Source organism: Cottoperca gobio, chromosome 22, assembly GCF_900634415.1.
Source record: "Cottoperca gobio chromosome 22, fCotGob3.1, whole genome shotgun sequence".
NCBI lineage: Eukaryota > Metazoa > Chordata > Actinopteri > Perciformes > Bovichtidae > Cottoperca > Cottoperca gobio.
Genome location: NC_041376.1, coordinates 6,095,023 through 6,107,548, shown reverse-complemented (window position 1 = coordinate 6,107,548; position 12,526 = coordinate 6,095,023). Strand labels below are relative to the sequence as shown.

The following is a 12,526-nucleotide window of genomic DNA, read 5'->3' as shown; positions in this document are numbered from 1 at the left end:
CAATCTAAGGCAACTACAATCTCCAGTACCCTTCATGGCACTCTTGACAACCTTTCCCCACCATCTACCTTGTTTACCTTATCACGGCAGGCGTGGAGGTGCCCAGACAGTCAGGAAAGGTAAAGGCGAGTCTCTGGCAGCCGGCTGGACAAAATGTAAATTTGCAGATGTGTCTGGTACTGTACATCCTCAATGCAAGCTTTGTGCAACACAGGTGCCACTGAAAAGCTGGTGTTATTTTTGCGTTTTGACTATTTTCAGATGTTGTCATATTTAAACATGAGGGTCTTATAAGCATTAAAAAATATAAACAAAAACATAAAATATAAAGAAGGTTGCTGAAAAATTGTAAATATAAGTTTATCAAGATAATGTAAAGGTGTTATTAGATTATGTGTATTCCTCCTGCAGAGTTTATTTGTGTTCATTGTTTATGTGATGCTTGTGCTTTGATTATTTTCTAGTTCAGAAGAAGACTGAAATAAGTGATAATCATGTGTCTGGATATTCAAGACTTGGAGGCACCCTGATGTGACATGCCCGCTATGGGCAGATCTGTCTGCTAATTACAGCCTAGCTCTGGGGAGGGAGGTACTTGCATGGTGGGGGCCTTCTTCTTTTTTTAATGATGCGAGGGGTAGATATAGTATAAATACCCAGATCATTGTACTAGAAGGCAGCATATCCTCAGTTGTGCTCCTACCCTAAGGATATACAGCAGTACCAGAAGTGGTGCTGAAGAAATTGTTTTTATTCCCATTGGAAGCTGGTAAGTGTATATTCTCTTCCTCTCTCAACAGCTCTATCTCTGGAGTAGTGTAGTTAACATCCAGGCTTTGTCTAGGCCTTGAGTATGTTTCTATGGCAGGCTGGGGCATGGAGGCATATTCTAGCTGGCTTTGAGCATCTTGGGTGATTTTCAAAGAGCCCTGAAAGATGCTCTGGCTGAATCGAAAATTTTAATCTGCGCCCTGTTACTCCAACTTATCCTAACTTATTTGTTGTTCATTGTGTTTTCTGTAAAGATGTTTACTTAGCTGAGAAAGTTTTAATGCTCAAAACTAGAGAGAAAGCTTGCTGACAAGTTGTACCTTGAGAGTGGTTGTGCTGAATGTCTCCTTGTTTTTCCCCATGCAGATTTCACTTTGCAAGATGGACATACGAGTAGCAAGCATCTTGCTCCTCACAGTGGCCTTGACAGCTGCCCATGGAGAACGCTATGTGGTGAAGAAGTTGGTGAAGGCCGCCCCTCAGTACCAGCCCTACTCTGTGAAGAGCCAAGGTAAAAACACACACAGCCTCTTGATCTCTATACAGTACAGTACAACATGCTAGCATTTCTCCTGTGTTTGTCTAGTTTGACCTCACAAACGATGCCTCTAAACTCAGATGTTCTTCTCTAAAGACAATCTTTTACTCAAAAAAACATTTCATGACAGTCTTGTCTTACCTTTGAATCTTCAGCTAGCAAAGTAGCATTTTTGTTGTAGAAAATAGGAGCAACACAAACATCCAGACAGATGCTGGCCACAGCCAGCTGCACTTTACTTTGAAAACTGAACTGATCTTGCTCTGGAACTGCCCTGTGCTCTGATTGGCTGCAACAGTGTGCATGCTTCTCCAATCACATAGCCCATTTAGATCTTGGATTTGAATGACAAGGCTTATTTACTCAATGCAGAGCTTTGCAGTTTTCATTTTATAGAAGTCATAGGATGCATTACATTCACCTAACTGAAGTGTTTTTTCACAAGTTTTTGTAGTTTACTTTACTTGTTCTTTTATTCACATTACCACTTTTTAAAATGATTTTATTATTTTGTGACTTACTCCTTTTGCGATCATGGTAAACAGGATAAATACTTTTTTGAGACTGCCTTTGTTAACTATCTGGTGCAAAATATTCATAGCATGATCAGCAATTCAGAGGAATCACTCATGTTTTCCGGAGCATCATTTTGTAAGACTACTGTTGTTTTCAATACATTTTAGTATGTTAGATTTAACATATATGTTGGTCATTTTAGCTGCGAATGTTGCTTGTTCATTTGCTTTCAGATACTCATGCTAGTCAATGCACATTTTAGCTCATTTCAAACATAACTTAACTTTGCTTTTTCTAAAGATTCCCCATGCAAAACAAGAAAAGGGCCCATATTTCTAGTATATTCAAAGATTTACTGCACTTTAAAAAATGTTAATTATGGTGTGGTCTTGAATGCTAGCTATAAAATACAATATAAAATATGAAATGTTGCTTTTGTGTGAATCAATATACTATTTTTATTTGACAAAGTAGCTGTTAGTGAATTATTTTTAGTTTGATACTGACAATTACAGTCCAGTCACCCAGCAGTGTGGTTTGTTTGGGTGTGCCTGCTTCACACAGAAGTAGAAACATCTGTTTGGCTTTATCCAAACTCGGTTACAGTTAGCCAGAGAGAGAGCCTTTGATACTCAAACACATGTGACCACATTAAGGCAGCAAATAAAAAAAAACTCCTTCTCATTTAGACCTACTGTTTGACAAACAAGTCACAAACACTGCACAGTGTAAAAATAGCTATTAAATATATTATTTAAAACTAATTATAAAAAATCTGCATTTATTTTGAAGGATTTGAAAGTTTAAGAATTGAAGAAGGATTTTGTAAAACTGCACCAATAAATCAGTACCATTTAGTCGAACCTCAAAATCTACAAGATTGGTTTCTGGGAATATAACATGTCATCCATCCCTCTAGGAATCAAATATCACTGAATTTGGACCAATCAGTAAATTATTTGATAATGCATCCATCATGCATTTTAATATTTTTTAATGTGTTGTTCAACTCATATTTGATGTTGTCAACCATGTTGCTAGTCACCAAGACACTACATACACTTCTTTGTACTCACAGAGGCTCACCCCTGCATATCAAGGTATCATTATATGAATGATACACAGACTATAGGTATACATTTTCATTACAATGTCATAAAAAATACAAAATAAGAGGTTTTGAAATGTACTGTTAATGTATTTGGTCCAAGTTGTAATTCTAAGTCATTATTTAAATGTGAATACCTTTTGTTCCTCTTTTTGGTGTTACTGATGATGAACTCTGTTTCACTCTTCACAGTGGTGTCTGTGGCAGGTGAGCCTGGTGCTCCAGGTGAGCCCGGCCCTGAGGGACCTGCTGGTCCTCCTGGCCCCCCAGGTGAGAGTGCTGAAGGTCTGACTGGACCCCAAGGACCTTCAGGTTCCCCCGGAGCTACTGGCCGATCCATCGCTGGCAAACCTGGTTCCCCAGGTGGACCTGGCAAACCTGGCAGCCATGGAGCACCCGGCGAGAAAGGAGACAATGGAGCCCCTGGCCTTCAGGGACCAAGGGGAAGCCCTGGATCCTCTGGAAGCCCTGGACCTTCTGGCCTCTCTGCTACTGGCAAGCCTGGAGCTTCCGGTTTTCCTGGACCAATGGGAGCCAGAGGAGAGTCTGGTCTGAAGGGACATCCAGGTGTACCTGGCCTGCCCGGTTCTAAGGGTGATAGAGGGGTGGGAGTTCAAGGACCTCAGGGTGAGACAGGGCCTGAAGGCGCCATGGGCGCACCCGGACAAACAGGTGAGGGTGGAGTTGGAAAGCCAGGAAAATCAGGTATGCCCGGTGAGCCAGGAAAGTCAGGTAGCTCAGGTAGGGACGGTGCCTCCGGTGCCATGGGACCACAGGGACCTAAGGGACACACTGGTGCCCCAGGTGTAGGTATGGCAGGTAAATCAGGTGAGAATGGTGCCCCAGGTCTGCCCGGTTCAGCTGGCGTTAAAGGCCACCAGGGACCTGCTGGAGCCACTGGTGCCCCTGGAGTTCCCGGATATGGAAAGCCAGGTACAAATGGAGAGAAGGGAGAGAGGGGAGTTACAGGTGGTACAGGTGCCACAGGTTCTAAGGGTGAGCAGGGACCAACAGGATATACTGGTGCTAATGGTGCTACTGGTTCCACTGGTGCCGTTGGACCTCAGGGTTCAGCAGGTTTCCCAGGTGAGCCCGGGGCTGTTGGCCAAAAAGGTGACACAGGTACAACTGGAGCACAGGGATCAAAGGGAAACAAGGGAGATCAGGGAGCACAGGGTTTCGCAGGCAAGCAGGGTTATCCAGGCGCAGCTGGTCCTCCTGGACCCAGAGGATCCAGTGGACCCACAGGTGACAAAGGTCATTCAGGTGCCCCAGGTACCCCAGGTTCCCCAGGTATTCCAGGCCCTGCTGGACCCAAAGGTCACCCTGGGCGTTCAGGTGAGTCAGGTGCTTCTGGTTCTGATGGTGCTCAAGGCTCCAGAGGGCCTTCTGGGCCTCAAGGTCCTAATGGTTCTCCCGGCCTTAAGGGACACCCAGGTTTGCCTGGTCCTGCTGGCCCTTCTGGTTTGGCTGCCAAGGGTGGCCCTGGACCTCAGGGTCCCTCTGGTCTCCCCGGTGTGAATGGCGCTGATGGAGAGGCTGGCCCAGCTGGCCCAGCTGGTCCCCCTGGTCCTCCTGGTGAGGTTGTGTTTGAGAAAGGCATGGGAATGGGTGAGGTTATGGTCAAGTCCCCCATGTCTGCTTTCACTGCATCTCTGGTCAACCCCTACCCTGCTGCTGGCAGCCCCATTAAGTTTGACCAGATAGTGTACAATGCTGAGAATCACTATGACCCTGAGAGCGGTATTTTCACTTGCCAAATTCCTGGAGTTTACTATTTCTCCTACAGTATCCATGTTAATGGAGCTCATGCCCTGGTGGCTCTGTACAAGAATGGCCAGCCTGTTATGTTCTCTTATGATGAGTACAGCAAGGGCTTCCTGGACCAGATTTCCGGTAGTGCTGTCCTCTTGCTCGATGAGCAGGACACAGTCTACATGCAGATCCCCGACGATGAGGCCAATGGTGTCTTTGCCGCCGAGAATGTCCACTGCTCTTTCTCTGGGTTCCTTATTGCTTCAACGTGATACGTTTATACAGTAGTTCCCAAAAGCCAACCAACTAACTAACCAATTTTGCGACCTATTTCTCAAACTAAAGTAAACTCCCTGTTCATTTTTTCCTCAACCAAACAGACAGGCAGTTCACCCTTCTTTGAGGAATAGTAGCATCTCGACTTGAAAACTACAAGAAATAGGTGCTTAGAAGAAGGAAAACTAATTTATGAAAACAGGTGATCAGGGATGGGGGAAGCAATCCACAAAGTTACCAGTGAGCTTTTGTAATGGAGACAGCTTGTGAAATTGAGGTGTTATAACTGTGTTGTGTCCTGACTTTTTCTTTTTCCACTCTGTTCCTTTAATACTGGTGATTCTTAATTTAGTGTTTGTCTGTTTTTTCTTTTTTTTTGTACCTTCTTGTTTTTGTTTGTTTGACCAATAATCTTATTAAAAGGACACAACTACTTTCTATGTAACATGTTGTAACTGTTATCCTTGTATGTGACTTGAATATTGTGAAATAGTAATGGCCAAATTGATGAAATATCTCACCAGAATACTGTCATACAATCACAAACTACCAGCAACATTGTTATATCCCTGAACATTCATTATGTCATGTAAACCATAATGACCAAAATAAAAGATGTCTAAACATACTTTTTGTCTCAGAAGCACTTTTTCAAATGATTGTGAACATTTTATTAAATATCCTATAGACAAACTGGGATGGTCCTCCAGAAGGGATTCAGTGTTTCGATCAAGAACACTTTAGCAGGAATGGATGCTTTCTTGTATAGGAGCCTGAAAATGAATCCAATTTAAGTACGGCTTGTGTCCTTACTTTTCCACCTGGCCATCACTTGTGTTTGCAATATGATACAAACTAAGATTAAAACCTTTCTCCTAGCCTTCCTATACAGTCCTTGATACAAGAAACACTGGAAATGACCTGGTTTCCAAACTCCTTTGTTACAAGTTCTGCAAAATGTAACATCACTGCCAAAATATATAAAGTAAATAACATAGTCAAAAACAATTAATAATGGATGCTAGCATATTAGCTAAATAGCCACATGGACTATAGTATTATATAGGATATACTAACATGTCAAATTCACATGAGTCCCAGTCAGGGTGTAGAATGCAGATCGTTTATATGTAGGTAAAAGTAACAATACCCTAACATAAAAGTCATTGGCTAACATTTTGTTTTAACATTTATAAGCAGTATATAAACAGTATTATAATATAAGAAGTATTAAAAACTACAGTAAGTATCAACAGTGAAATGCAGCCCCTCTTATTATTACTGATGGAAGCAGCTATATAACGTTGAATGCTGAATGCTGTTAGGTTGTTCTCTTGAATCCAGAACAGGAAGTAGTGTCAGGTGCATGTAGCCAAGGTAAACAATAGACATAGACAAAAGTTTAAATCCGTGAACAAGGCATCATATTAAAGATTATCTATATTTTGTATGAAGAATCTTAATCTGAAAAGTAACCAGTTACTTAATCGGTTAAATACATTTTTTCTGAATAAATACAATATTTCCCTCTTCAATGTAGTGAAGTAGAAGAATAAATTATAAAATGGAAATACAGGCAAATGTACTTCACACCACTGGTCTCTGCATTGAAGCTGAGATGCATGAGGATCATAAAGTATACATTTCTCCCCATTGATAGGCCACTGGTCGCCTGCTCGTCAGCCAAAGTTTATAAAAGCTACTCTACCGTGCAAGTCTGAATATGGGTGAGCTGAAAATAGTTAGCGTGTGGGATGAGGGTCAGGGATGGTCCTCTGGCAGGGCAGCAGATGTTTGATCTTCCCTAGGAGAGAGAGTGAGGTGGTGGTTAGGTGAGGGGCCCCAGAGGGACAGAAGAGAGAGAAGGCTGGTTGAAGGAAACCGCTGGGATTGCCATCTGAGGGGACTACGATTCAGAGACGGTCTGCGGTTGCAGCATGAGGTGGGACAGACAGGAACACAGACGGAGCATTGCCTCTGGTCGACTCCACAAGCCACACTCCAAAATTATCTGTTGCACTCAAATAAATATTTTTTCACTTTGATATATTTTGTTTAGCAGGCTCACCTGTCCTGTCTTGTATGTATCTAAATTATTGTGTATCCTTTTGTCTCAAAATAAGCTAAGAAAAGAAGGTAAAACCTGAGGAGGATGGAGAGTGGTGTGTGGCATGGTGGGGAAACTGAGACCCAAAATAGGTAGCAAATCCCTTAACAACCTGACCAAAATTGACATGCAGACCAGGACGCAGAAATAGAAATATTATGTGTAAAACACACCCTGCTTGCGGCGGCCTAAGTTGCAGTACACCGGGTTAAACTGGGTGCAAAGGAAATAGAGGGTTTGAAAATGAGCATGGTACAGATGTGGGTGACTAAAAACACCCTGGACAAGTTTGCAGCAACCTCTTCTACTCTTAGAAACATTCTGGTTTTTATGGGGTCAACATGTCAATGGTAAGCGCGGGCAGCATTTATGTGCTGCAGTTGTAGATACTAAAACTCTAGACACCATAAAACTGTTTGTTTCCAACACTATCATTTACAGTGAAAAGCCAGCAGTTTATACAACTTACCCCAAATCTTATCACATAATTATGCTTTGGCTGTTTCCGAGTAAATCAGTCATTTTCTAAAAATACTGCAGGGCAGCAGGCATCTCTCAATTGGTCTCTTTGCAAATCATACTGGTTTAGAGAATGGAAAACCTTTTGTGATGATCACATGCATTTCAGGTTTATTTTCATCATTGATTTTGTTCCAGTTCAAAATTCTTCCAAAAGTGATTTTATTTTGGTAAAAATGTATCAACTCTAGAAAGTGGTTTGGAAATATGTGATTCTAAATAGATTTGTAAAAAATTTAAATGCTTGTGTGCTGCGATTGAAACTTCACCTGATTTCTTCCTATAATGCGCCACACGAGGGTGCTGTAAAGCAAAGAATCGAAGCGCGTGTCTTCCTCCAGTAGCTGATCTCCGTCACACAACACTAATCTAACACCTATTTAGTTACCAGAATAAAGGGATTATGAACATTATGAATAAATGAGTTTAGAGTGCCGCTTCAATCATTTATTCTTCATCAGTGCGCACAGCAAGTATACTGAACACCTATAACCAATTTAGCCAATGTTACATTTCATATTTAATAGAAGGTGAAGCCTCATTATGTACACACAAAGAAAAAATGCTGTTCAAATATTGCACCCAAAACCTCAAATATGTGCTTTCTAGTGTAGATTTTAAGTGGTGTAGTCATCACAGCTTGATGCAAAATTTGCTTAAAACATCTCCCAATTTTATTCAATCTTACAAATGGTGAAAAACAAGAAAAACTTCATTTACAATGGGTAATCTGTTAAAAACTTCAGTCATTTAGGTACATCTCAGTCATAAAACCAGTAATATCAAAGTCTATACAACGTGCATTACTACAGAGTTTTGAAATGGTGGAATCTAATGGGAAGTGATGAGCACCTATTGATTGACAGTTAACTAAATCTACTTAATTCAGGAATGGTTGTGTCCACAGGAGCGTCGAGTTTTAAGAGTTGTAAACAACTGTGCACTGCAAAGACAACATTTAAGACTTGGTTTAGGACTTTCCCTTTAAATATCACAATGTGTCAAATCTTGCAGACACAGCTTTAGCTGCTACATCCAATTGCCCAGCACCAAATACTTTGATAAAATATGTCAAATTCAGCAACGTGTCAACAAAGTCATGGTTTCATGTAGAAAAAAAACATTCACACTCACATTCACACAGTCACACTCGCCCAACGTCACACATGCAAGCACCAATGAGCAGTGAGGAAGCAGCACACTCCAGTACACCTCCTGCCCATCACTGCCAAGGACCTTGCAGTCATTATGGATGAGATGGTTGCAGAATAGTAAACAAACACCAACAAAAAATGAACAAAAAAAATCCCTGGTTTTAGACAAGTCCTCGCATTCCTTCAGACGGGCTCCTTCATTCCGGTGTCTGGATCAGCAGGATTACTCAGCGGCGGCCGGGACATCTGGACTGGCTGCCGTCTCTGGTTCAGTAGGTGAAGCCTCAGCTGGTTTCTCCTCTCCTCCTTCTGCTGCTGCTGGTTCTTCTGCCTTCACCTCCTCAGCCTTTGGCTCCTCAGCTGCAGCCTCCTTGGCGCCCTCAGCAGCAGCCTCAGCTGGTTTGGCCTCCGCAGCAGCCGCTTCATCTGATGCCACCTTCTCTTCTTCAGCTGGTTCTGCTGCTGCTCCTTCCTCCGCTGCCTCCTCAGACTCTTTCTTGGTTTTCTTAAATGAGAAGCCGCTGAGCTTGAAGGAGGGTTTCTTGAAGGAGAAACGCTTCTTCTTTTGCTTGCCATCCTCGCTGGTGGATGGAGTGCCTTCCTCCGGCTTGGCAGAAGCCTCTCCGTTTGTGGCGGCAGGCTCCTTCTCGCCATTGGCCTCAACAACCTCTACTTTCTCACCGACTTCTTTTGGCACCTCCTCAGTAGGAGTGCTGCCGTTGGCCTGAACATCGGCTTTGTTGGCCTCCTCTGCAGCTGGAGAGGTATCCCCATTGGTCTTGGCGTGGCCATTCTCCTGGAAGGAAACAGAATAAAAATGTCATTCTTGAACATGCAATTCAAACATGCTATTTAAGTAAAAAAGGAGTTCGACTGTTGATCTGTAATCATGCATCTTAGGCCAACACTGGCTTACATAGGAGACTGTCCCCTGCTAAATCTAGCGTGACGTGGCATTTAATCGAATGCAATGACTACCCAATGGAAAAATAGCCCTAAAACTGCAGTAACATCTGTTACTAGGAGAGTGACGACAGATATGTGGCTTTCAGCAGTAGGCTACTCGGTTAGGCCGCAGTACCGCCAGGATCCGCGAGGTGTCGTTCAGTGTGGGGCCGCTGGACACAATATAGGAATTCTTGGATTTATTGCCTTTTTTAATGACCCGTGTAGTCAACCAATGCGTATTATTCGAAGTTTGATATACTCCCTTTATCCCACTGTGGTTTTCTTTTATAATTGGTTGATTTTGAGGGTTGTGAGTGTGTGCAAAAACGTGGCTCCTTTCTTGAATCTGGCAACAAAGGCGTGGTATCGTTTTTTAAAATGGCCATGCCACAATGAGAGCGGCCACAAACCCCCGCTGCACAGATTTCAACCAAATAATTACAAAAAACAGCCGCAATGTTTAGGAAGCTAAAGCCCCAGAGTAAAGTTTATAATAAAGCAAAAATGTCAATTCTGAAACTGTGATCAACTAAATATTCATCAGATTAGTTGTGCAGCTTGATGTTCAAATTATGAATAAAAAAAAATATGCCTGCATCAAGTTAAAGCATTTCTAAAACAAAATGCATCAATTTCAAACAATGTTGCGTTGTAAAATACATCAAATTGAAACAATGCACTCGCCGGTGAAAATGGATACATGTGGCCACTTTCCCTGAATGCCGGTGAGCGTGGGGATGCGCTACAGGGAACATGGAGCACGCCATTGACGCAACACATTGCTAAAACCAGACAAAATTCCGCTTGAGCAATTAAGACTTAAATAATTAAAATGTATACCTGTCCGTTTGTCTTTGCTGCTACGGCTGCACCTTCTGCTGGCTTTTCTACCGCAGCTTCCCCTTTTCCAGCGGTTTTGGAGATTTGTGCTCCCATGCTTTTGGTGCAACAAAGGAACCCAACCGATCAAATGAATGAACAAAGACCGCAAGCTTCCTTCCCAAAAATTCAAGTCAAGCGCCGACACCTCCTTCTCCAACTGAAGCCGATGAATCAGCCCGAAACAGAAATGACCGCAAATGGACGTGTGAGAACTTGCAAAAATGTGGCAAAGATGCAAAAGAAACGCGAATTCTTTCAATTTTTTCTCGAGCGGAGTTTGTAAATGGAGAAATTGGCCCAGCCGCAAATGAGATGCGGAGTACAACGCCCAAGTCCGCTGATGAATGGGCACTGGGGCTATGACGACAAAGCCACCGCGTCTGCACCAATCACAAGTCCGATTTCCAACGAGTGGAGGGGGGTCGTTCAGTGGGGGCCATGGACAATAGGAGACACAACAACATGGCCAACAACTTGCTTTTATATCCACTTTAGAAAGCAGAAACTTGAATTTATTTGACCGAAATAACGACTGAGATGTAATAGAGCTTTACAGCGTCAGCAGATTTAACTGGGCGCTGATTTCAAGGAGTGAATATCCCCAAAATAGCCTATTTGATTATCGATAGATAGATAGATAGATAGATAGATACTTTATTGATCCCGAGGGAAATGTAACAATACTACTAAATTAAACAATATGTTTTTACAAAAACCTTTGCTTTTCCATGTAGATGACGTTCAATGTAAATATTAAGAAAACATTATTCTCTCCTGTGGCAAATATAATTAGTCTGCTCTTGCATTTCATTATACCGTAAATATCATCTACGAGAGCATTAAATGTGTCTTTGTTTTAATTGTATTGTTAATGTACAATATTGTGTGCAATAATATAGCCTGCATACAACATAGCTCATATTTCTAACCTAATGTAGAGTTAAGTGTGTTTCTTGATATACAAAGCTGCAACAAATAAGACCTAAGAAGTTGTTTAGCACAACTTTTTAATTGATATGCAAGTGCAAAAACAACAGCATGTTTTGGACAGCTGAGCTGAGAAAGCACAGCTCAGCTGGTCTCGTGTCATATCATCACGCACCCTCCCGACATATGCTTCACTCAGTAAACAGACGTCCCCTGCAACTATAAGCCCCTGTGCCCACAACTTCCCTCATCCCTCTTCTTGCATAATAATGTCTTGTCTGCTTGTTGCAGCTGGAGCATCCCAGTGACCCAGATATAATGAGAGTGTATGGCCCTCTGCTCCAGCAGCCTGCAGTGCTCTGACTCCACCACCAGCCACAAGTCTCTCCCTGCCATCACTGCATGACCCACATCTCCATGGTTACCAGTCCAAAATGGCTCCAAGGGAGAGGCTGCATGTCGAGGGCTTTTAGTGATCATGACTCCTGGTTATGGAGAAGTAGGGTGAGAGTGAGTTCAAAACGGCACAGACAACAGTTTGAGGATTAGGGTGACTTCTTTCACCCGCCCTCCCATCATCAGGCTAACTAGGCCACGCTCATTGTTGTGATATTCTGATCACATGCAAAGCTGTAATTATTATGGTGAGCTGCCATGAATATGTAAACCAGGGGACAAAGCCAGCAGGGCATGAAATGTTTTCAACAACACCATGCAGCCCAGACAGTCAGACATAAAGACTTCAAGTGTCAGGAAGATCCTGTACGTCCAGAGCCATAGATCGTGTGTGTGTGTGTGTGTGTGTGTGTGTGTGTGTGTGTGTGTGTGTGTGTGTGTGTGTGTGTTTGTGTGTGTGTGTGTGTGTGTGTGTGTGTGTGTGTTTTCAATTCACCACACATATTTCCAATTACCTCTACCAAACAGTCACATACCGTATCTAACTTTATGATAGGGTAAACATGTCCATTTACGATGAAATTACATTGTAAACAATCTGCAGAGATCTTTACATTGAGTAATGTATA

General features: G+C 42.5%; 2 protein-coding genes across 3 annotated transcripts; one reads left to right on the top strand and one right to left on the bottom strand.

Moving 5' to 3' along the window:
* Positions 1–746: 746 nt before the first annotated feature.
* Positions 747–5,503, top strand: col10a1a (collagen, type X, alpha 1a). Of its 2 annotated transcripts, XM_029460798.1 has the most exons (3): positions 747–769; positions 1,138–1,282; positions 3,126–5,503. In XM_029460798.1, exons 2-3 carry the CDS (start codon positions 1,153–1,155, stop codon positions 4,958–4,960), a joined length of 1,965 nt encoding a protein of 654 aa, XP_029316658.1. In that variant the 5' UTR covers positions 747–769; positions 1,138–1,152; the 3' UTR covers positions 4,961–5,503. The 2 variants fall into 2 exon arrangements, with proteins under 2 accessions (XP_029316658.1, XP_029316657.1); XM_029460797.1 differs by lacking the exon at positions 747–769 and having other exon boundaries at positions 1,132–1,282.
* A 2,519-nt stretch (positions 5,504–8,022) lies between these two features.
* marcksb (myristoylated alanine-rich protein kinase C substrate b) lies at positions 8,023–10,955 on the bottom strand. The gene is made up of 2 exons (XM_029461404.1): positions 10,533–10,955; positions 8,023–9,540 (listed from the first exon to the last, which is right to left on the bottom strand). Exons 1-2 carry the CDS (start codon positions 10,626–10,628, stop codon positions 8,968–8,970), a joined length of 669 nt encoding a protein of 222 aa, XP_029317264.1. The 5' UTR covers positions 10,629–10,955; the 3' UTR covers positions 8,023–8,967.
* Between the last annotated feature and the right edge of the window lie 1,571 nt (positions 10,956–12,526).

Coding starts and splice junctions, on each gene's coding strand:
- col10a1a (XM_029460797.1), top strand. CDS start 1,132: ATGCAGATTTCACTTTGCAAGATGGACATACGAGTAGCAAGCATCTTG. Junction 1,283..3,125: donor CTACTCTGTGAAGAGCCAAG/GTAAAAACACAC, acceptor CACTCTTCACAG/TGGTGTCTGTGGCAGGTGAG.
- marcksb (XM_029461404.1), bottom strand. CDS start 10,628: ATGGGAGCACAAATCTCCAAAACCGCTGGAAAAGGGGAAGCTGCGGTA. Junction 9,541..10,532: donor CAGCAAAGACAAACGGACAG/GTATACATTTTA, acceptor GTTTCCTTCCAG/GAGAATGGCCACGCCAAGAC.